General features: G+C 35.3%; 1 protein-coding gene across 1 annotated transcript in view; it reads right to left on the bottom strand.

The window, feature by feature from the left end:
- The window catches only part of SEMA3A (semaphorin 3A), a 218,681-nt gene that overhangs the window by 125,576 nt on the left and 68,547 nt on the right, over positions 1 to 24,558 (bottom strand). Inside the window, exon 4 of the mRNA XM_023226680.3 lies at positions 6,213 to 6,332. Within this exon, the coding sequence (XP_023082448.2) occupies positions 6,213 to 6,332 (120 nt within the window). The remainder of the gene's footprint in view (positions 1 to 6,212; positions 6,333 to 24,558) is intronic.

Raw genomic sequence — 24,558 nt, 5'->3', positions numbered from 1 at the left:
AAAAAAAAAAAAAAAAAAAAAAAAAAAAAAAAAAAAAATGTTCAAATACTTTACCTGGCAATAGGTGTGCTATATGTGCTAAAACACAAAACTAAATATCCTTCAAGGTAAGAATTTAATGCTAACATTTCCATTTCTATCTGTCACTGTTTTTACAGGAAAAAAGGCTGTCAAGTAGTATCAGAAAACTTTACAATTGAGCAAACAAGTGGTGCAGGATAAATGAATGTTAATCTCAAAACTATGTTGTTTATATATCAAATATTTGGGGAAATCAAGTCAAAATATAAAACGCTGACTTGAAACATTTTAATTAAGGGTGTGAAGGATGTTCATTTGGATTTTGGTATCTTTTTTTAGCATTTTAAAATTTTTTTCTTGTTTCAAGTTATGACTTAGGTCACCTTACTCCCTCACTTAAGCACTAGTTCTATTAATTTTGAGAAATAGTCTTACTGATAATATTTAGAGTTTAGAACTTTTACAGTTCATGCAAAAATACACTGGTGAGTTATCTCAGAATTTATTAACTGTAAAGCTTCTCCTCAAGTACAAAGAGCAGATCATTTTAAAATTTAATTTTGAATATAAATGATGGTCTCCTTTATTAAGCATAGTAACTTCTACAAGTCCATCTTCCAACATGATTCCAGTATTGAAAGATTAGGAAAGAAAAACCTAGAAACCACTATGGACTTAACTCTAATCACATTTGGCTCGGGTCCGTAGTGCAAATAAGGGATACGCTGCATCTGATGGAGACACTGAGCAGTTGAGCTGCCAATAAATCTCAACTTTTCTCACTGAGGCTAGCGTGCTACAAAATAAATACAGACTCCAATGTAAGATCTCAGAAAGATGATACACCTACCCCAAAGCACCTCCTCGTTATTTTCCCAAGATATCTGAATTTCTCAGCTTCAGTACCAATTCGTAGAAATAAACTTGCTCTTCATTGGACTAAATAGTATAATAAATTGAAAGAAGTAACTCAAATAGAATGGGTTAGATTAGATGAATAAATTAGTTGACAGAGCATTACCTCACACTTAAATAACATTTTGGCCTGGGGGACTGTTACTAAGAGGATTGATTCAAAGTTTTGCATCAGAACACACTCCTATTTCTAGTGGAAGGGAAGAACCAGACAAAACATTTTATTTCTTATATAGATATATTGGTTGTCATTGTGGAAATGACCTTAGAGATAGCCATTAAGCCTCATTGCATTTCTTAATGTCCCTTTAGTTCTATCATAAATCGCAATCATGACATTATGAGAGTATTTATGGAGTTAATACAATTCAGCTCTCATCTGTGCCTGCCTTTTTCTTTTTTTCTTTCTTTTTCCTTTTTTTTCTTTTTTTTTTTTTTTTTTTTTAGATTTCCTGCCAGTAAGTAGAAAAGACCCATTTGGAATTTGAGAAAACATCCAGAGACGTCTTCGAAAATCTGTACTTCTAAATTCATACTTTGTTTTATTAGCAGATGTACATTTGAAGGGAAAATACCATATACTGTAAGCCATTGGGGAATATTCTGCCTGTCAAGGATGACTCACGCTTTTCATTTCAATGGCATGGAGGCTGAGAGCTTAAAGTCCAGACTCATCTGTACTCTAATTCTAAATCATTTTTTCCATGAACTCTGCAAGCATTTTATGATAAACACACACATGTGTATGACGTATGTGACCTCACCAGCAGTTTTCTGCAGTGTCAAGTGTTATTGGAAGATACCCAAGAGTTGATTGACACATATCTTACAGAACTGGAGTTAATTAATAGGTCTACCAATTCCCAAATGTACCACAGGAAAGAGAAAATTTGTTTAAGATAGCAATCAATGACATACTGTGTGTGGTCAGGAGGTATTCATGATACAGCAAAAGTAGATTTTGCAATATGCTATTCAGGAGTGTAAATATAGTCAGGTGGCACATAACATTTTGGTTAACGATGAACAGCATATAGGATGGTAAACCCCTAGGATTATAGTGGATCTAAAAAATTCTTATTGCGTAGTGACCTCATAGTCGTTGGAAAGCCTTGTCTCTGTTTATATATGTTTAGATGCACAAATACTTATTATTATGCTACATATTGCCTACAATATTCAGTATAGTAACGTACTGTACAGATTTACAGCCTTAGGAGCAATAGGCTCCACCAGATAGCCTAGGTATATAGTAGGTTATCCCATCTAGGTTTGTGTAAGTACACTCTATGATTTTTGCACAACAGTAAAATAGCCTAAGGACATATTTCTCAGATTCTATCTCTGTTGTTAAATGACTCATGATTTTATGTTATTAAAATGCTTGAAGAGTAAAAGAAGTATATTTTCATAACTAGAAGACGAAACTGAAGATTATTTTGCAAATGGTTGTATTATTACTTTAAAGGAGCTATTCATGTCCTCCTATAAGATCCAAAGCTATTAAATAATTAAGTAAGCCCTGATTTCCTTCAAAGTGATGTTTTTCCTTCTGGGGCATTCTGCCATATACAATGCTAAGTCTATAATGTAATTTTCTGACAATGGAGTTTCAACATTCTTGAAAACAGAATGTAAGATGATAAGTTGTTTTAAAAGGAAGAACACTGCAAAGAAAAAACTGAATGTTTAAATGTCCATAAAAGTCTTAATAAAAGCAACAAATGAAATGTCTTTTTTTCTATGATAAAATTATTTGTAATATGTCTAGACAAAATTTTAAAAGGAGATTAGTTTTTCATTATTTTGAGTGGGGCAGGTAATAGCAAAGTACACACACAACTTCTAAACTAGAATTTAGGAGAAAAATGGGTTCTTTATCTGAAAAGTTGTCCTTGAGAAAAGAAGTTGATATATTCAAACTCTATGAGAGTTTATGAACTCTAAGCCAATAATCCTGGCCTCTGTTTCGATTGCTATTTTATTTCTCACTCTCCCGATTTTTCTATTACTGTCTTCTCCCAATAGTACGAAGTATACACTGTCTCTTTTTTTCTACTTCACAAACAGCATAACAATTTAAGTCCAAAAGTAGTGTTTTAAGTAAATATAGATGAATTTAAAGCAGATTCTCTCTTAAGGCAGCTTAAGCATTGAAAATTAAATTTGATGTAGTCTAGACAAGATATATTGATAATATCTTTTCCAGAATTTCATAGATTGACTGTCTAGACTGCTTCAAATTCCCCAGGTAATTGCATAATCATCTTACTTCTGATCCCCTAAACAGTCTGGAACAGCATTTCACAATCTATAGTTATCATGCAAATCAAAATCACTGAGCTTCTGAAGGAGGACCTCTCTCAAAGGCTGTGAGTTTCAGAGTCTCAGGAAAACATTCGCATTTCAATCTCCCACCTCAGAATGCTCGGACAGGAAGCTTTATACATTGGCTATTTGGGTAGAGGAAATCCTGGTAAATGGCCTGGCTCCAGAACCTGTACCTCTTCATTTCCCCCGTGGCCCACCCATAGGGCAGCAATGAGTAGTTGATGAGTGGAAGAGGAAATAGACTGTTAACTCTATTAAAATCTCAACTTCAAAAATCAACATTTCGGGAAAATGATAAAAATGCAAGGATAGCATATGGCGTTTTAATTTAAATGACCATCAACATCATGTAAGCCTCGCATTTAAAAAGGGGAAATTAAGAAAGATGCAGAATCACCCGGCAGCCATGAGAATCCAGTGCCATAATTTACAATCTCTGATGAAGTGAGAAACATTTAAGAGGCAAAGTGACAACTGCTATTAAGCAAAATAGCAACACAGTTTTTAGGCTGTGATGCAGATTTATATTTTGTATTAAACGGGTATAGACTTGCATTTTAAAATAGTTACAGTTTCTAATATTAATTGACTTTTTTTCAGCTCTTATTATCCATTAGACAATGTTTAACTTTCACAACTGTATGAGGTACAGACCATTTTCCTTAAAAATTTCTAGCTTAGAAACTTAGATACAGAGGAGGTAAATAATTTGCACCAGATTAAGCAGCTAGTCCCAAGCTGAGGTTGAATGCAAGCTCTGCAGTCTGAGGCTAGCAGATATGCTTTTAACAATGATGGGATTAAAACTCCTTGAGTTTCTACAGGAATAAAAAAAAAAAAAAAAAGTCAATGGGTCATACTGTGCTAGGAGCGGTAGAAGGCAGTTAGAGGTAATAAGTTAACCTTGCATTTAAAATATACAGATCCCGAGAATCAAAAGATTGTTTTTAGCTTGTGTTGCATGTATAAGACAGAGTCTCAGAGAAGTTAAGTAATATTTCCAGGGCTCCACAGCTAGTGAGTTGTAGAGCAAGATCTGAAGCCAGATGCGACACCAAAGTCCAGGTCCTTTCTGCTAATTTGTGCTAAAAGTTCAGCATTCCTGCTGGGCTCTTTCACTCACGTCTGCAATCCTAGCACTTGGGGAGGCCGAGGTCGATGGATTGCCTGAGCTCAGAAATTCGAGACCAGCCTGAGCAACATGGTGAAACCCTATCTCTACTAAAATACAAAAAATTAGCCAGGCATGTCGGCATGCACCTGTAATCCCAGCTACTTGGTACTTGGGAGGCTGAGACAGGAGAATCACTCGAATCTGGGAGGCAGAGGTTGCAGTGAACCAAGATCACGCCACTGCACTCCAGCCTGGGCAACAGAGTGAGACTCCATCTCACAAAAAAAAAAAAAAAAAAGGTCAGCATTCCTGATTCCATTGCCAATCATGTAGACCATAATTCCTGGCGCATGTAAAAAGTGCAATGCCATGACTCATGTAAAAAGTGCAATATCATGTGGAGGGGGTTCTCTAGAGCTACCTTCAGAATATAGAAAAGTGAGACAATCACCTTGGGCCCAAGCTTTAGGACAACTGATGTATTACAGTAGGAATTGGTTGAGAAGACAGCAAAGAGAGAGTGACTAAATCAGGTGCTAAAATAAATTACGTGTACAAAGTCTCCAGTACCATGTGCATAAATTTATCCCTAATTTAATCAATGTAAAACAAGCAACATCAGTAGAATTGCCTGTCCTAAAGTTGCTTTTTACTTAAAACTCTTCAGTGTGTCAGCAAAAATACTATACATATGGGCTTATAAAAAAGAGAAGAAGGAAGGATATGGTTGGGGAAATAGGATGAAGAGCGACTGGCAACTAGTGAGATCTTGGGAATGTGTCTTCCCTGTTTCATCAAGAAGAAAAAATAATTGTGTTTAGTCTAGAAACTGCATAATATCTAAGGTGATTTCTTATACAAAGAAGATGTAGCAGAAACTATTTTGATTTCTAATTCATTTGGGTCAAAAGACATACTTACATCACTTTGGGACACTTTATGAAATTTAGGGAGAGAATCTAAAGTTTAAGTTATAAAGAAGTGAATACCATGTCAATTTTATTTTATCTTTAGGATATCAGAAATATTTCAAGAATAAGTCCTTTATTTGTTGAGTATTTCTGAATTCCAGTTTTGAAGACAATTGTCACCAATGATTTTCTCATCACGTGAACACTTTTGTTCCTCTTAGGATTTCATGCCAAAAATTACAAGAGGGTTTATAATTGAAGGCTATTGATAAGCCAGATTCACCAAACTGCTTTCAACATTAGCAACTTTTTCTTTATCTTGATTTTTACTTAAATGTACATAATTTCCTCACTAAAACATCTTTACAAGGAATAGACAGATTAAAAAAAAAAACATTTTTTTCTTTCCCATACCTCCAAAATAATAATCAAAAATATACAATCAAAGCTTAGCCAAGCAAGAATACAAATGTGAATAATGTGAGTCAAACCTGAGATCAGATAATTGTGCAAATGTATGGCATCCTTTCTTAATCCCTAGGCAGAAGAAAACAACTGGGTGGCAGACACTTCTGGCTGAGGATGGAAATGGAGGAGAAGGCTGGCAATATACAAATGAAGGAGAAAACACCACACATTCAGCCTGCTGACATCTGCTGCACATGCAAAACGGATTGGACTCTAATCCAGGGTGAAAACAAATGCTTTCTTCCTTCCTTCCTCCTGCTCCCTAGTTTTTGTTGAGTGATGTTCTCATTCTTTTTGCATTCACAGATTAAAATTAATAACAGCATCTGAATCTGAAGTAGGTCCCACTGAATAGTGAACCAGAAGCAAAATCAACTGAAGAAATTAGTAATGAAGCATTTTGAATAGAAAGGGGTCATGGACAAACACAATTTTTTAAAAGCCAGCTTTACCTCAGGATGATGTCCAATTTCAATGTAGGTGCAAATTGGATGAAAAGCCCCTGTTCCACAGGCGTACAAGTGAGTCTGATTATATGCCTTAAGTACCTTGATGAAATTAGCACATTCTTTCTGTAAGACAAAAGGAAAACCAAAGATTTTCAGCAATCAGCATGACTGAGGTATCCTCTAGGGTGCTAGGCATGCTGGAACAGATTTGTCTTTTGTTTTCTTTTTTTAGCATCCCTTTCACAACATTGTAAGGACTTATTTATTTTTCTATTGTTTTGTTTATATTATAACATGCATTAAAATATAGAGTTTCTTACTCTGATGAGAACAATTATTTTATGCCCTTCCATCAGTCTTTCATTAAAACTATTTTTAATTTATTTATACAAAAGCAGAAAAAAAAATTAGATAATCAATAATCACAGGTGAGTTTTCCAGAAATAAGGAGAGCAGCAAATTACTTGCTTAACTAATGAATTGACTAAACAAAATGATGGTGAAAATTTACTTGCAAAAATCAGTTTTCAGTTCCATTTTAGGAAAAGAAAACAAAAATATAATATAATATGACCCTCTAATAAACATAAAGTTTAAACATCATTAGTAATCCATTTTGGAAATATCCAAATGAGTATTCACATGGTAAATAAAAAAACTGCATTCAAAATGATTTTGTTAAAGGCTGTAGACTTCCTTAACTACCTTTTTTTTTTCCTATAAACATTTGGAATTAAGAACCAAATATGTAACTATAAATGCAGTTAAGGATCAAGTGTGGACAACAGTACAAGCAAGGCAGGCACACATGACAGGACTGGGTTGTTCCTGGGACTTCTAAGTGTGTCACACTCCTAAAGCCATTCTCTATGACTTGCCAGTTTTCAAGTGAAAGCTCAGAGTGCTTTATGTAGTCAGTTGGAGCTTACAACTGAGGTGGCAAAATTATTTGAGTACATTTCCACATGACATCTGTATTCTATATTTGAAGCTGATTATTTTTATCTTAATTCCATTGCCCCTGTAAAATAAGGATCAGACAACCAAACTTAAGCAGATTAATTGATATTTAAATTCAAATAATTGCTGTCTATTATCACTTATTTTTCTAGGATGAAACCTGATGATGACCCTAAAATACATTGCCCTAAAAATGAATGTGACCCATTTAAAGTAAAATGTGAAAGTTTCTAGTTATGACTCCTCCCTCATGCTTTCCTAACATATGCTGAGTACTTTGGGGGTAACTAAAATAAACATAATTTCTTCCACTGTTTTGATACACAGATCCTGAGTCTTTCTTTTGTCTGGTAAGGCACTACAATGTTTAAAATTACTCTTTGAAATAAATTGATCTTGCAAGTTGTTATGAGGAAAAATTTCCTAGCTTAAAAGGTATGTGATCTCATCCGTGTTTCACTTTAAATAGGGTACCTCTTAGGTAAAACTATGAAACTTAACTGCCACTACTCTTAGCAACAAGCTCTCCATTCTGTAAGAGTCTCTCTTCCTTCCCCAAGAGAATAGGGCATGAAGGCTTGGGCAGAGGAAAGAGGTTGTGGAAAGGGAAACATCTGATAAACTCATTTACAAACCAGGCATTCATGAGCCTTACCCGAAGGATTTATTTGTGTTCTTAAAAAAATTTCAGTCATTTGCAAAGAAGCCATTTTCAGGAAAATGTTTACTTTGAAATACGTAGGTGGCCACATACTCTGCTTTTATATAAAGATAATCATCTCTGATTGTGGGCTCAATATTATAGTATTCCAGATTAGAAATAACCAGTTCCAGCACCATATGCTGAAACTAAGAAATTGGCTGTGTACATATTGGTAAGCAAACAGATATTCTAATAAATAATAGTGGCAAACCCAGATGGATGTCTTTTTCATTCTAGAAAAAAACAGGATTTCAGTTTGCATGCCATGCCTTTATAGATATGCATGCAATTTTTTCCACAAACCCCAATTTTTTAGTCTTAGTATCACCTAACTACCTCCTTAGAAATATGACAGAGGAACTTACTTCTCCATAGTAAATAAGGAAGAACATATTTTACCAGTAAGAATACTTGTGAACAAAACAAAGGCTCATGTCACCTCTGCAACTGTTATGAATAATAATATCACAGAATTTGTGGGCTCTTTATCTCTTATAGATTGAATAACTGATTAGCAATTTATAGTGACTACATCTGTCCTTCGAAAGAAATTAGCAGATTGTAATTAATGACTGAAAAACTCTCAGGGTTCTTGCTAACTATGAAATTGGGCTCCACTGAATATCATAATTTTAATTTGTTCTCTATTAACTACTAAAGAGGAACCACTATAACATGACAATTCCCCTACAGAGCTGTTGGAACAAAATCAATCACAGGACCATAGCTGTGAAACCTGGCAAAGGGTTCTACTGAGAGTGCTGATAACGGGATTCTATCTTTTTACTAAGCAACTAGACCCACCCTATTGGCCTAAGGCCTGGAATGATCCCCTTCATTTCCCCACTGAACTCTCCCAGTTGGCAGCAGGTTGTATTGTTACCATGCCCTGGGGGCAAGCTCAATATTATTTTGAAAGTGGAGGTTGATGCAAATAGAATGGAGAGAAATTTCTTGGGCTTAGAGGATATAAAGATGCTTGAAATAAAACAAAGGAATGGAAGGAAATACTTTCAAATTTGGTTAAAAATAGCTGAGAGAAGACCCATCAAGAACAATGGAGAAGGAAAGTGTATTAAAAGAACTGGACAGAGAAGAAGCAAAAACGTGACAGAGACATTGTTAGTAAGGATTTGTTCTTAACAGAAAACCTACATAAAAGAGTATCAATCCTGTCATTCATTTGCCTTCATTCTCTAGCTTGTTGCTGCCAAGGTTTTCGAGTGTTCCAAAACAGGATATTCATTTTATTTGGAAGCAGCTTGGACATTCCTCTAAAAAAGAAGGAAGCGTGGCAGAAAAAGGAAACACACTTCACACATTTCTGCTCTAGGGAGACAGAAGAAGAGTGTTTCTGACCTTTTCTTGAACCATGATGATTCTTAAAACTCAGAATGTAATGTACTTTTTGGCCTTAAACTACTGCACTGCTTTGCTCAGCACTGGAGGATTTACAATGTAATAAAGAGAGTGGAATCAGTTCAAAATGAATTCATTTTTCAAACTTTGATCCTTTTTGGAATTTAAATTGATGAACACAGACAAGTTTAGCAACAAGTTGACTTCCCAAGAGTCAGGCAACCATACTGACCTCTTATTTTACTGAAATGTTCTCCAGAGCAACAGTGTTATAGATTGTTAGCTAGAAATAAAAGTAAGGGCAGTTATAAACCAGTAAAATCCAAGGCCACACCTGAGGAGTAATGATTCATCACCTTTAGTGACAAACCACTTACACTTATGTTTTTAAGGGTCTCTGGTCTTTCCAGATCAAAGGAATGAGGAATTATGTATAAAGATATTACCTGGAGTAATAAATTTAGAAGAAAATGTCTACCCCTAGAAAAAGATACAGGAGCCAAAAGCACAGTGATTCAAAAACAAACATTGCAGATATGAAGCACTGATTAGACCGTGTTGCACAGACTTTTCCTGGACGGTTACAAAAATAAAGTCCATCCATCTGTCAAAACAACTGCTCCATGCATGAAAATTAAAACAGAACTGAGGTGTTTTTAACTAACTTCCGATAATTATACTTTCTACAAAAGAATATGATTTACCTCCAATTCCAATTACCTCCTTGCATGTTCTTAAATTCTGGATGGAGCAGTTAAATTTTACTGTAAGTAAGCGAAGAGAAAAGGAGAGAAGACTTGTGAACGTGAACAATCTCTATTCAAATATATTCAGTTCATGATTAAATCAAACAACTTGTTCTGGCTCAACTACAAATCAGTCCAAAATGAATGGGTAGCATATAACATTGACTCAGGTCAGTGAGAATTCATGTAAAAAGAAAAAAATGCTTCTATCCCATCGATAGTTTATGTAGAAATATTTTGGTGCATAATCTAGCAGCTGGGAAAGCAAAGGAAATCTTTTCCTATCGTGATGGGTGGATACATTTATGCCTGAAAACCCATTAATAAGCTTAATTCCTGAAGTTAATCTGTTGACTTTCTTTTTCTCTGGTCAATTTATTTGGCAAGCTAGCTGAATACTGGAATCTTCGTGCCAAAGCAGTAATCCGTGAGATTGTTCCTGTCACTCACTTTATCCCTTCCTCTATTTAAGCTTTTCCTCACTTATCTGGCAATAATGTTTAGTCTTTTGTTTTTTTTTCTTTTAACCTTGTGCTATTACAGCTGTAATCCGATCATCCATAATTGCGTCTTTCTAGTACTTTACTATTCACTAAAGGATGTTAGAAATCTCTTCTCCAAAGAGGCTTATCTAATAAAACTAAAATATAAACCATGTTCTAATTATGATATTAGCCTTCTAATGCTGAATTTGTGACTTGGAATTTTTTTAACATTCACCTTTTAAAGTGATGAATAGGCAGTTCTGTCCATTTTGGGAGGCATTTTTACCATCAGTATTTAGAATTTGCCATAATAAAATGAATTGAACTTTCCATATCAATGCTTTTATATTTTTTAGAGATTTAAAATAATACTGATTCAACTAACACAACAAAGTTAGCAATATTACATAGCCAGTAATTTTGGTATGTAAGCATATTCATATTAATTGAACTATATCACCATTAAACCTATGATAACTGAAAAACAACTTTTAAAGTGGCTTGGGCCGGGCGCGGTGGCTCAAGCCTGTAATCCCAGCACTTTGGGAGGCCGAGACGGGCGGATCACGAGGTCCGGAGATCGAGACCATCCTGGCTAACATGGTGAAACCCCGTCTCTACTAAAAAATACAAAAAACTAGCCGGGCGAGGTGGCGGGCGCCTGTAGTCCCAGCTACTCGAGAGTCTGAGGCAGGAGAATGGCGTAAACCCGGGAGGCGGAGCTTGCAGTGAGCTGAGATCCGGCCACTGCACTCCAGCCCGGGCAACAGAGCGAGACTGTCTCAAAATAAATAAATAAATAAATAAATAATAAAGTGGCTTGAATTATATGATTAAATTAAATGAAGACTCTCTGTATAAGGCTCCCAAATTATTTTACTTAAATGTTCATTGCAGTTAAGTGCCCAATTTGACTGCTCTTTTCCCTCTAGATTGATTATTTGTTTTGAAGTTCTAGAAATATTGTTCAAGATTCTATAAACATTTTTCTTTCAAATTACTTGAAACCTTCAAACATGTTCAAAATGATTATCCACATAGGCACTATAGACCATGCTATTAGCAAAAGCTGACCGCTGTGATTTTCTTTTATTTAAAGGAGTTCAAAAAATTCACTTTGAAATTCTGTGTGGACCATAGAAGCTTATGGTATCAATTTTTAGGCTTATGTTTTCTTTTATATTACACTGTCACTCAGATTCATCATGATGTGTGCCATTCATTTGCATGATTTGGCTGTGGTCAATTATATGTACCTAGCATAACCTTTCTTTATCTCATATTACAATAAATACAGACAATTGCAAATATTCTGTGAAATGTACATAAATATGTTTCCTACCAAACCAGGAAAATGATGAAGTATTCACAATCCTCATCCTTATTTCAAAAATGATATTCAGTGGTTTCCAATTTTATGCCCGGGGCTGAATATTTAGTGTTCATGCCTTAATGCAACCAAGTCATTTGTTTACATCAAGTAAGGAGAGTTACAATCTAAAGGAATTTATTGTGGACAAAATTATTTGGCATATTTAATTCAAACATACATGCCTTTACCATAACAGAAATCATTACACAAAAAAGAGAGATGAGCTGCATCTTAAATTGCACGTGAGATGTAACCTTAGGAAAAGACAGAAAAACTGAGCCCATATTTTAGAAGAATGCTTGATTTCATTCACATCTACCTCCTTTCTACCTCCTGTCTTGCCTAATATCAAACATTAATTTTTGTTGGAGTCCTTAAAGTCCAAAGTACTAAAGTCTGTTTTTTTTTTTTTTTTTTTTGAGACGGAGTCGCGCTCTGTCGCCCAGGCTGGAGTGCAGTGGCCGGATCTCAGCTCACTGCAAGCTACGCCTCCAGGGTTTCGCAATTCTCCTGCCTCAGCCTCCCAAGTAGCTGGAACTACAGGTGCCCTCCACCTCGCCCGGCTAGTTTTTTGTATTTTAGTAGAGACGGGGTTTCACCGTGTTAGCCAGGATGGTCTCGATCTCCTGACCTCATGATCCGCCCATCTCGGCCTCCCAAAGTGCTGGGATTACAGGCTTAAGCCACCACGCCTGGCCCTAAAGTCTGTTTTATAGTTATAATATAAAATATTATCTTAATGCATCTTATAATAATTGGAGACTCTAATCAAGTTTAGTGTTTTTTACATACACACTGATGTATCACTTATTCAAATGCAAGTGCCTATGGCATATTTCACATGTATACTCTTGTCCTTTTCTTCTTTTTTTCATGACCAAAAATGTAGTTGATTTAAAAGGAGATTAAAAAGTAGAACATTCAGAAAGAAAGAACTTTTGCAATATAAAAAGGTTTGAAAAGAAGTCAAGTGCCCGCAGGGTAAACGAACTATCAAACCAGAGTTGTGAGACTGTCTTATAGGCTGAACTCCATTTTCTCAAAATTTATACCCTGAAACTCTAATCTCTACCATCTGGGAATATGACTCTATTTGGGGATAGGGTCATTAAGGAGGTGACTAAGTCAAAATGAGGCCCTTAGCGTAGACCCTAATCCAACCTGGCTGGTGTCTTTACAAGAAGAAGAAACTTGGACACATAAGGAGACATCGGGGGCATGAGTGCACAGAGGAAGGGCCATGTGACAGTCATCTGCAAGCCAAGGAGAGGAGGCTCAGAGGAACTCAACCCTGCTTACACCTTGAACTTGGACTTCTAGCCTCCAGAACTGGAACATAAATTTCTGTTGTTTTAGCCAACCAGTCTGTGCCACTTTATTATGCTAGCCCTAATGGAGTAATACAAACATTAAAAAGAAAGTGGGTAATTGGAGGCAATCTGCTGCTTAGTCAAAAGATACTTAAATTGACCATTGCTTAAAATATTTTGACCATCAGAACATACATGGTATCATAATTTTGTCACCCATAAGGCAACTTTGGATGTTCTGCTTTGTACAGAATTAGATATTAAAGAGGACATTTCACAAATTTCATTTTTTTCTGGCATAATTTTATTATTTCTTCAAATATCATCCATATATCATAATCTTCCCAAATATGCACATATATGTGGATATTTGTATGCAAACCATATGTATATATCAACTTGTAGAAATAATTTATGCATGCATTTAAATTTCAGAAATTAGGAATTTTTAAATTTATATTTATTGATATGTAATGAAGATGTTACTTATTCAAGGATATTTGCATTTGAAAAGGTATTCTCAAAAACTTTAAGAAAAAACATGTAGGGCAAAACGAACAATTTCATAATGGTGAAACAGAAATGGGGGTAATTACTTGTATCAATCTTACACCTTAGAGCAGGGGTTCCCAAACCCCAGGTAGACTGGTACCAGTCAGTGGCCTGTTAAGAACAGGCTGCACAGCAGGAGGTGAGCAGTAGGCCAGCCAGCACTACTGCCTGAGCTCCGCCTTCTGTCTGATCCGCTGCCGCATTAGATTCTCATAGGAGGTTGAACACTTTTATGAACTGTGCATACAAGGGATCTAGGTTGAGGTCTCCTTGTGAGAATCTAATTAATATCTGACGATCTGTGGTGGAACAGTTTCATCCCAAAACCATCCCCTTTTTGGCCCATGGAAAAATTGTCTTCTACGAAACCAGTTCCTGGTGCCAAAAAGATTGGGGAACCACTGCTTTAAAGTCAGTTAGACATGGGTTAAAATTACTCAGTCATTTTCCATTTGCTGTGTGACTATAACAAAGTTACTTAGAATCTCTGAGCCTGAGTGTCCTCAACTAAAAATGAGATTAACGATATATTTATGTAAATTACTTAGCATGATGACTAGCACTTATTAATTGATAGGTAACTGGTTATCCAATTCTTTTATTTTTTTTTTTTGAGATGGAGTTTCGCTCTTGTTGCCCAGGCTGGAGTGCAATGGTGCGATCTTGGCTCACCTCAACCTCCATCTCCTGGGTTCAAGCGATTCTCCTGCCTCAGCCTCCCGAGTAGCTGGGATTACACGCATGCGCCACCACCCTGACTAATTTTGTATTTTTAGTAGAGACAGGGTTTCTCCATGTTGGTCAGCCTGGTCTTGAACTCCTGACCTCAGGTGATCCACCTGCCTCGGCCTCCCAAAGTGCTGGGATTACAGGCGTGAGCCACCGTGCCCGGCCCCAATTCTTAAAATAATTAAACTTCACTATTGTTTGGATATTTCTCTGACTGCTTAACTCTCACGCTTTTCTACATATTATGCCATTTCACAAATTATGACGAGCTCCGTTATGAATAGTTCATTGTTTGAAATTATGCAGTTAACAGAGTTTAAGCCCATACTTGGTGCTAAACAGAGATAGATTTTTAAAAATTGGTTTTGAGTATTACTTTATGCCCATTTCAGCTACCAAGGGCAATTGCATTTTGTTCAATAGAATTTATATGAAATCCTAGTCCTCTGGCAGTGAAGGCTTATAAATTATAATCACTCTTGTTATCAAAGCAGTAAAAATGCCATGATTCATTGTCTCAATACAACAGCAAATACAGCATGCGTTAGTCAATAGCTGTGGCAGAATTGTACTGTGCCAACTGAAATAAGCTAGAAAAATATTTCCTCAAATTCCCTTTCTTGCAGGTTGGTTTAGGCTGGCTATCAATGAAATCTGCATGAGGTTTGGGAGGTATAAATTAAGCCGCAACCATTACACTCCCCAGGTTGTTCTGATCTGCTGGCCACATTGTTAGCGTGGGGCAGTACCAGGGCTTCCAGGTCCCCTGGCTTCCACCAAATCTCATTTGTTAGTTTCTACCAGACTGAGTCCTGATATTTGTATAGCTCCATGACAAAAGGCATGCGTTTCTTCTTTAAGTCACCCAAATCGACCCAAACAAAGTTAGAGGTAGTAAAAGACAGACTCTGATCTTAGTTTGTGCTGTGGGTCTCAGTTCGTCCTTACTCTTCCTACTTCATATCCGGCTTTTCTTCTATAAACATCAATAACTATAGTTACCTACAACAACTTCACACCCACTACCTGTCTCAGGCAGTAGCCTTTCATAGAATTCTTCACCAACTCTCATGATTGTATAAGGTCTAATTCCCATAATAGAACTCTTTCTATATCAATCACCAGGTGGTCTCTGATAAAACCATGATGAAAAGATACATCTTACAGCCATAGACAAGCTGATTGTGATATGTAATATAAAGGGAACATAAATTTGACCTATTTAAAAACACACACATGCTCACTGTATGAACTAATGACTAAAGGTCATTAGTTAATAATTTTATTTACTTCTAAATATGAAATATTTCTGCTTTTTAAATGCATATTAAAATCTATAATCAAAAAGTTGTATTAATGTTGGTATCATTTCAAGCACAATACTAAAAAACCTATCTTTTAGTATTGAATACATGTGGAATAAACACATGCACACATGTATGCATACATAACAGTTATATTTAACACCATGGATAGCATGGATAGTACAGTATATTTTGCACCTAATTTGAATGGAACAGTGAGAAGCTTCAGGAATTTTCTGCTCTTAAAGCCAAAAGCCAAGATTCTCCATCTCTAGAAATAGTGTGTCAAGTTTTCAGAGCTACCATAATTTTGCAGTCTGTTTTCCTTGCTACCAACTAAAAAGGCTAAAAGTAAGTAGATGTATATTAAAATTAAATGGCAGAACTTCGGGAAAGTTTCATGAGATCCTGTGGACATAAGAAGTTGATGATTTTTATTGTTATTGCACAAATGATTTTTACTGTTTTTTTTTTTATTAGGTCAAGTAAAAGGAAAACAGTCAAAAGTTGGTGATGGCATATTTGTCTTGAGACATAGCATATCTAAGTAAAATATTATTAGAGTCCCTGTTAAATACAAGATATGATGAACAGTGTACTCTCAGAAATGAGTAGAAATCCACTTATGAAGATTATCAGACACATATAGAAGAATACTAAACACAAGTATTAGAAACTACGTTTCAGTGGGACCTGATCAACTTGCTAAATATGAGGAAAGAAGATATTGGCCAAAATCTTTTCTCCTGAAGGAACTGGTCAAATCACGATAATGGACCTTCCAGATTGTAAAATACTTACTGTACTCTAAAAGTATGTACACTGATGCACGGATGAATTATGGTGTCCAGTCAAATCTAAATAATAATTTGTTAACCAATGCCAAATATTTCATCTTCATTTCAGCCACTTAAGGACACAATTGAAATTTCCAGTAAAAAGAAACATAAATCGAAATCTCCAAATCTTCTGAAAGATTTTTATAAAATGTCTCTATTTCAAATGCTAGCCTTACTTTGCATAAATAAATAAATAAAATGCATTTAAATTTTAATCCTGACCCTAAAAGGTTCCCAAAAATTTCAGTTTATCTGTACGAGAGACTTGGTTCATGGCAAGTCAAACATAATTAATACCAACTTATTTGACTGTATTAGTAAAATATATTAATTCAAAATATGAATACTACCTAACTTCTGAAATAAACTTAATGACAAAGTTTTATTTGCTATGTATCTTTTACCTTATATGCAAAATTTGCTTGTTTAATTACTTGAAAAGAAATATGGACTTGTAACCAAATATAAGTCACCTAAACGAGTTAATATACGAAATGCATTTAGATCAATACCAGGTATAAAGCAAGCTCTCCATAAGTGCTGGATATTATTATACTACTTCTGAAGGCTAGAGTTAAACTGTAATTATTTGGTTCAGCATATCAGATATTTGCTCACAAACAGATATACACATACATATGAAAGGTACATACATATGAAAATCTACGCTCATTTCTGTGACATGTGATAAGGCATTTACTGGCGTTCATCAAAAATCAGTTATCTGTACAACTGAAGTGCTATCAAAATTCTTGACGAAAATCGTATTTTAAAATGGATAAACTGACCATATTCTTTCATTTGTAAGATTATCCAGAGTGTCCACATAAAATTGCAATCGATATTGTCAAAAATTATAAAGGGTCTGGGGTTTTACCCTATTTGTAAGATAATGAGTTAGCCTACCAGGCTTTCATGAATACTAACAAAAGATTTGTGACTCAAGGTTCAGAGGTAAAGGACTTTATTACTCACAGAAATAGTACTAGCCAGAGTATTAGAATTTCTTGTGCTATTTCCACTGGGTATTCGGAGGAGGGTCAGATAATACCTATACATGTGGTGAGTTGCATTATAGGAGAGGAACTCTGGATGAGAAAACCGAAATATTATATAATAGGTATAGCATGCTGACCTTTAGATATTGAGGGAGACATTATGTTGATTGCACTGGACAGTGTGCATATCTGCCCTTTGCTTCAGAGGGCGACAATTTCTCTATTTCCCAAGACCATTTGCAAAGCAACGTTCTACTTCAGAGGAAGACACTATCGTAACTGTATAAACAGTTTTTTTTAAAAAAAAAACTTAACAAAACAATTTTTTATTATACTTTAAGTTATAGGGTACATGTGTATAATGTACAGGTTTGTTGCATATGTATACATGTGCCATGTTGGTGTGCTGCACCCATTAACTCATCATTTACATTAGGTATATCTCCTAATGCTATCCCTCCTCACTACCCCCACCCCACGACAGGGCTTGGTGTATGATGTTCCCCACCCTGTGTCTAAGTGTTCTCATTGTTCAGTTCCCACCTATGAGTAAGAACATGCGGTGTTTAGTTTTCTGTCCTTGCGATAGTTTGCTCAGAATGATGGTTTCCAGCTTAATCCATGTTCCTACAAAGGACATGAACTCACCCTTTATATGGTTGCATAATATTCCATGGTATATATGTGCCACATTTTCTTAATCCAGTCTATCATTGATGGACATTTGGGTTGGTTCCAAGTCTTTGCTATTAGAATAGTGCCGCAATAAACATACGTGTGCATGTGTCTTTACAGCAGCATGACGTATAATCCTTTGGATATATCCCCACGTGTGCATGTGTCTTTATAGCAGCATCATTTATAATCCTTTGGTATACATCCAGTAATGGGATGGCTGGGTCAAACAATATTTCTAGTTCTAGATCCTTGAGGAATCGCCACACTATCTTCCACAATGGTTGAACTAGTTTACAGTCCCACCAACAGTGTAAAAGTGTTCCTATTTCTCCACATCTACCTATCTGACAAAGGGCTAATATCCAGAATCTACAAAGAACTTAAACAAATTTACAAGAAAAAAATCAAACAACCCCATCAAAAAGTGGGAGAAGGATATTAGCAGACACTTCTCAAAAGAAGACATTTATGTAGCCAACAGACACATGAAAAAATGCTCATCATCACTGGTCATCAGAGAAATGCAAATCAAAACCACAATGAGATACCATCTCACACCAGTTAGAATGGCGATCATTAAAAAGTCATAAACAGTTTTTTTAAAACAGTGTGCAAAAAGGTAGTCAGGACCTCTGCTTATAAGATGTGAGAAATGTGAAGAACCATGAAAAACTATATTCCAACAATTATACATGAGGATTTTGAAATTTAGTGTAATTTTATTATTTGATAGACTCCTAAATTTGAAGGTAATTCTAATTATTCACTTAATGCAGTTTTATTATGTGCCCAAAATAAAATTTAAAAAAATTAAAAGTTAGAGTCAAATTTGACCTTTGAAAAAGTAATGAAATTTAAGGGTTGACATAGGCATTTTGGAATGCACTGTAACTTAAGATGCATGTGCAGCTTTACATTCTCAATTGCATTCACTTGGCAAAAATTAGTGCTATTGAGGTCCTGCAATTTGAGCCACAGTAAACATGATAGACATTATAATATATCATATCATTAAGAGGAGTAACAACTAAGGACAAATATATAAAAATAAATCCCTCAAGAATTTTTAAAAGTCTCAAAGTTCAGGTGCATGATACAACACTTTGAAATGTATCCAAGAATCAGAATGTTATGAGAGTCTGCTTTTTTGTTCCTCTCAGATGGTTGAAATTTTGATTTCCAATGATGTTCAAAATATTTCTAACAGTCATACGGTTGCCATTTGGTTTTATTGAAATTTAGTGCAAAGAGAGATGGTTTAGTAGGATAAACAAAGAAGATTCAGAGAGCTATTGATTCAAAACAGATTCTTTCACCAGCTTAGAATGTATTCAGCTTTCATTTGCAAAACAGGGTCAACGAAGTTAAGCCATCAATAGAAATGTTACTGTGTATAACAAAGTGAATTTTAAGCACTAGAAAAATACCAAAAATGGGAGCAAAGGTGAATAACAGCAGCCAGAATACAGGTATCTTGACTGTATTTATTTCCTTATCCAGGGTCTCTGTCCAATAGTATTATATGCTGTATTATATGTATGTTTTTCAAATAACAGCTCTCAAGTAACAGCAATGGGAAAATTCATGAGCATTTCACTACTCTAACGCTAAAAATTCCATAGCAATTTGAAGGTTTAGAATCTACAACATGAAAAAAGACATATTAATATGATGATTTGTTTTATATCCTGTACATTCAGTTCTACAAGAGAAAATTAAATTTAGATGAATATCATAAATGTCATCACCAGCACATGCATGCACATGCATGCACAGGCACATATACACTCTATATAGAAAAAATATATAAATATACACAAAAGCAATATTAAAAGAATAAAGGTTATCAGAGAAAATATACATATATCAGATAAAATATATGTATTTAAAATATACAATTTATTTCTTATTAATACATATATTTTATCTGATGACAATATATATATATTTATCTGATAACCTGATATATATATATGAGAGAGAGAGAGCAGAAAGTATAACTATGTGCCTCAAGCTACAGGCTTGCTCTTTAACAACAAAGTCCATTCTTTGTGTAATAGTTGCTTGAATTACAGCTGTTGATTTAATATATGTGTTTGGTGCAAAACTGGGCAGAGAGTAATGACGAGTTATATTATCCCAGCTGCATGAGGGAATGCGGAGAGGTTTCGCTTTTCTGTATGATACCATACTCAGTGACACAGAAACTACGTATGTTCAATCCAGTGGCATGTCCTGGCTTCTGGTTTACTGTGTTGTCATAGCCATAGGAATGAACTTTTCCTTAACTAGGCCTAAGAATGGCCCACTCTAAAAGTGCATAAGATTAACCAGTGTCTTGACCCCTCTTTTCCTATTGTAGCCTTCTATCTGAATCTAATGCTGCAAAGACAGTCCTTTACCCAGTGTGACTTGTTTAAAGGCACTTCATTTCCAGTGGACTTTTCAAGGAAATCAGTAGGAAATGGTAAGCACCGGCTCCGGAAATCAGGGATAACAAGTAAGGAGGTTGTTTGTTTACTTTACTATAAATGTTCAGGTCAGTTCCTATTTTGGTTACAATCCTGTCTTGGAGCCCTGATAGCTGCCACAGCCACTCACACCCATTCTTGTGGTTTTCAGTATTACACGAGCCCTTTGAAAGGAATCGTCCATAAGTCACAGCTGACTATTATTTACTCAAGATACAATGCAGAATTTCCATCAAACTGTCCTTGTATCACTTTGGAAATCAGGTGTCAAATGAAAGAAAAAGTCTCTTTCTTCTTAATATTTATTTCTTACTGTTTATTTAAATCATTGTTAAAAATAATAATGCTATTTATTTTCTTATGTTTATTAAGGAAGGGATGTTACAAATCCCAGGGAGCCATCCAATAGCTATTTAATTATTTATATATTAAATAAATAAATAAATAAATAAATTTATATATTAAGAAAGAAATGCAAAAATTGCATCTGTAAATTAAAGTCCAAAAATAACCAATGAATGCCATGAATCATCTTGAAGTGCACAAAATATGTAAACTGAGGCATTACTTAAATGAGGTTAACTCGTGGGGAAAAGAAAGAGATCAGCCTGTTACTGTGTCTATATAGAAGGAAGTAGACATAAGAGACTCCATTTAGTTCTGTATTTGAGATGCTGTTAATCTGTGACCCTACCCCCAACTTTGTCCTTGCAAGGGACATGTGGTGTGGTGACTTAAGGTTAAAAGGATTTTGGGCTGTGCAGAATGTGCTTTGTTAAACAAGTGCCTAAAGGCTGCTTGTGGTTAAAGGTCATCACCATTCTCTTAAATCTCAAGAAAGAGAAAAACATTTGTCTCCTGCCCCTCCCTGGGCAATGGAACATCTCCGGGTAATACCCATTGTGTGCCTTGTTTACTGAGTAAGGAGAAAACGCCTTTAGGAATAAGGTGGGACTTGCTGGAATAAGGTGGGGCTTGCTGGAGCAATACCACTAAAAGGTTTATGGAGATGTTCGCATATGCATCTCAAGGCACAGCATTTTCCTTTAAACTTATTCATGTTACAAGGATTTTTTCATACGTCTTACTGCCAATTTCCTCCCTACAATAATCCTATTGTCCAGCCACTCCCTTATCCTTTTAATGGTAAAGATAATTCTCAATAAATACTAAGGGAACTCAGAGGCCGGTGCCTGCGTGGGTCCTCTGTAAGCTGAGCGCCGGTCCCTTGGGTTCCGCTTTTCTTTCTCTATGCTTTGTCTCTGTGTATTATTTCCTTTTCTCAAGTCTCTCGTCCCACCTAACGAGAAGTACCCACAGGTGTGGAGGGGCAGGCCACCCCTTCATAACTGAAAATGAAAATAAATTTTAATAAAATTCTAAATGAATAAAATATACCTTGCATAAAAAAGTATGCAAAGCAATATTAAAGGATCTATAAGGGTTATCAGCAAAATAGTATGAAATATATTTTAATGTTGAGTAGAACTGGAAGAAAAATATATTTCTCCTTGAAATAAAATATATAAAAACTTCTCTTTTCCTTTCACTATATAATCTTAATGGAGAAAAATCAAAATCTTGATTTAATGCAGAATATGAAGAAATACCAAAGCACAAATATTTTATAATGTTACAATTAATTAATTGATTTTTGAAAACATTAGTAAGGCAATATTATCACGCCATCGCACTTTTAAAAATGTGTGTCTCTCTATGCACCTCTATCATAATGATTTATATTTTTTCAGAATCCTTATATACAAGGTGCTGTGAAATGATCTGGTGTCACTCTCTCAGATTCAGCAAACTCCATGTCTTAGATCCTTTTAATTAAGTTCCATAAAATTCGTAAACATTTTTAGTAAGCGTGGAAAAATGCAGTGAAGTTGCTTTTCTTCTTTGAAAGTATTCTTGACTAGCCTGGCCAACACGGTGAAACTCAATCTCTACTAAAAATACACAAATTAGCCGGGTTTGATGGTCACCTGTAATCCCAGTTACTCCAGGGGCTGATGCAGGTGAGTCTCTAAAATCATAAGTGATTAAGTTATCCTCCACAGGGCCTTGTGGATCATGAGTTTATTGCACCTGCTGAACTAACTGCATTTGGGCTAACTGCAAGAATCCCTTAGTTGTTTGTATTAATAACAGGGAGAGAGAGGCAGAGATAGAGAGGGAGAGAGAGGAGAAAGTTCCATAAAAGATGTGGGAAATGCCTTGAGGTGAATAATTGTAGAAATCACAATCACAAAATACATCTGCTATCTCAGTCATTGAATGAGTTGATCCGATTATGAAATCAAATATGCTTGATTGGGTTGATTCAATCGTGAAATCAAATAAAGCTTCAGTTTGTATTATAATATGCAGATAATTTGTAAGATAACTAGATAAGCATGGTTATTACCTTCAACTTTCAGACCAAATCAGATTCAGAACAATGAAACACTGCAGTAGTCACGACTGTTAAGGAGTATTGAATTAATTTCATTAACAATGCTTTCACTTAGAAATTGTCCATACTACTTTATTACATATACTAATAATAGCAATAATGACTAACATTATATTTATATTGTTAATTATTAATATCTCAGTTACATAATATTTTGCATGGGTTCCTTTGAGCCTTACAGGAATTCTGTGAGTTAGTTATTTTATTTTACTTTTTTTTTGAAACAGAGTCTCGCTCTGTCGCCCAGGCTGGAGTTCAGTGGCATGATCATGGCTCACTGAAACCTCCACCTCTCGGGATCAAGCGATTCTCCTGCCTCAACCTCCCCAGTAACTGAGACCATGGGCACGTGCCACCACGCCTGGCTAATTTTTGTATTTTTAGTAAAGATGGGGCTTCACCATGTTGGCCAGGGTGGTCTTGAACTTCTGACCTCAAGGGATCCATCCTCCTCAACCTCCCAAAGTGTTGGGATTACAGGCACGGGCTACCATGCCTGGAAGAGTTGATTATCATTATACTTACACAGTTGATGAGCCAGAAAAGGTAATATATTTGTTCAAATCTATTACCTATCATCTGTGTGTTAATGGGCAAGTTCAAATCCAAATATTCCAATTGATATCAAAACATCATCAGGGACACTGGAATTTTGATCTCAATGTCTAGAATAGTACCCAAAACATCCATAAATTTTTGGATGTAAAGATTTTTAATGAAGAATCTGAATCATTATATTTCCTGATCAAGCATAGGAAATCATTCTATTTTCTGATCAAGATCAAGAAAATGGGAGTAACTATATCTGCCTCATAAAGCTATTGTTGAAACTACATTTACTAAATGCTAGTTATCATAGTAATTAGTAGAGGAAAGATTCGATTTTAACAGAAAGGGAGAAGTTTCCCTTTTCAAAGGTAATAGCTGTATATAGGTAAATTAGCCATTTCTATTCATCCTCAGGTATTATCTCACTGAATATTTTAATGTAATTTGTTCATGGTAAATGTAGCTTTTTGATGTTAATAGATTTTTGTTTGTTCAGTTATACTTTTAGCATTATATTATTGAAGTTTTTTCTACTTTTCGAATAATTTCCACAAAAACTATTAGAGTTGTTTCTCACAGTGATATATATGTTGTCTCACTTAATAGATGAGAAGCTAAAGCCCTAAGAAAGCTAGCATACTTGCTCACTATATTCATGAGTCAGTAGGAGTATCAGCACAAAATTCTCAAACTCGCTGGGTTCTTACTTCATTGTGCTTTCTATTTACTCCTTTCCAAAAGTTTCAAATTATGCATCAGCTAGGGATAGTATAAAATTTGATAGAAGAACACACTTTTTTTTTTGATCCACTGTTACATAACCAGAAAAACATTTG

This window comes from Piliocolobus tephrosceles, chromosome 8 (genome assembly GCF_002776525.5).
Source record: "Piliocolobus tephrosceles isolate RC106 chromosome 8, ASM277652v3, whole genome shotgun sequence".
Taxonomy (NCBI): Eukaryota; Metazoa; Chordata; class Mammalia; order Primates; family Cercopithecidae; genus Piliocolobus; species Piliocolobus tephrosceles.
Note: the sequence above shows the minus strand (reverse complement) of the source record. Positions and strands in the feature narration are given on the sequence as shown.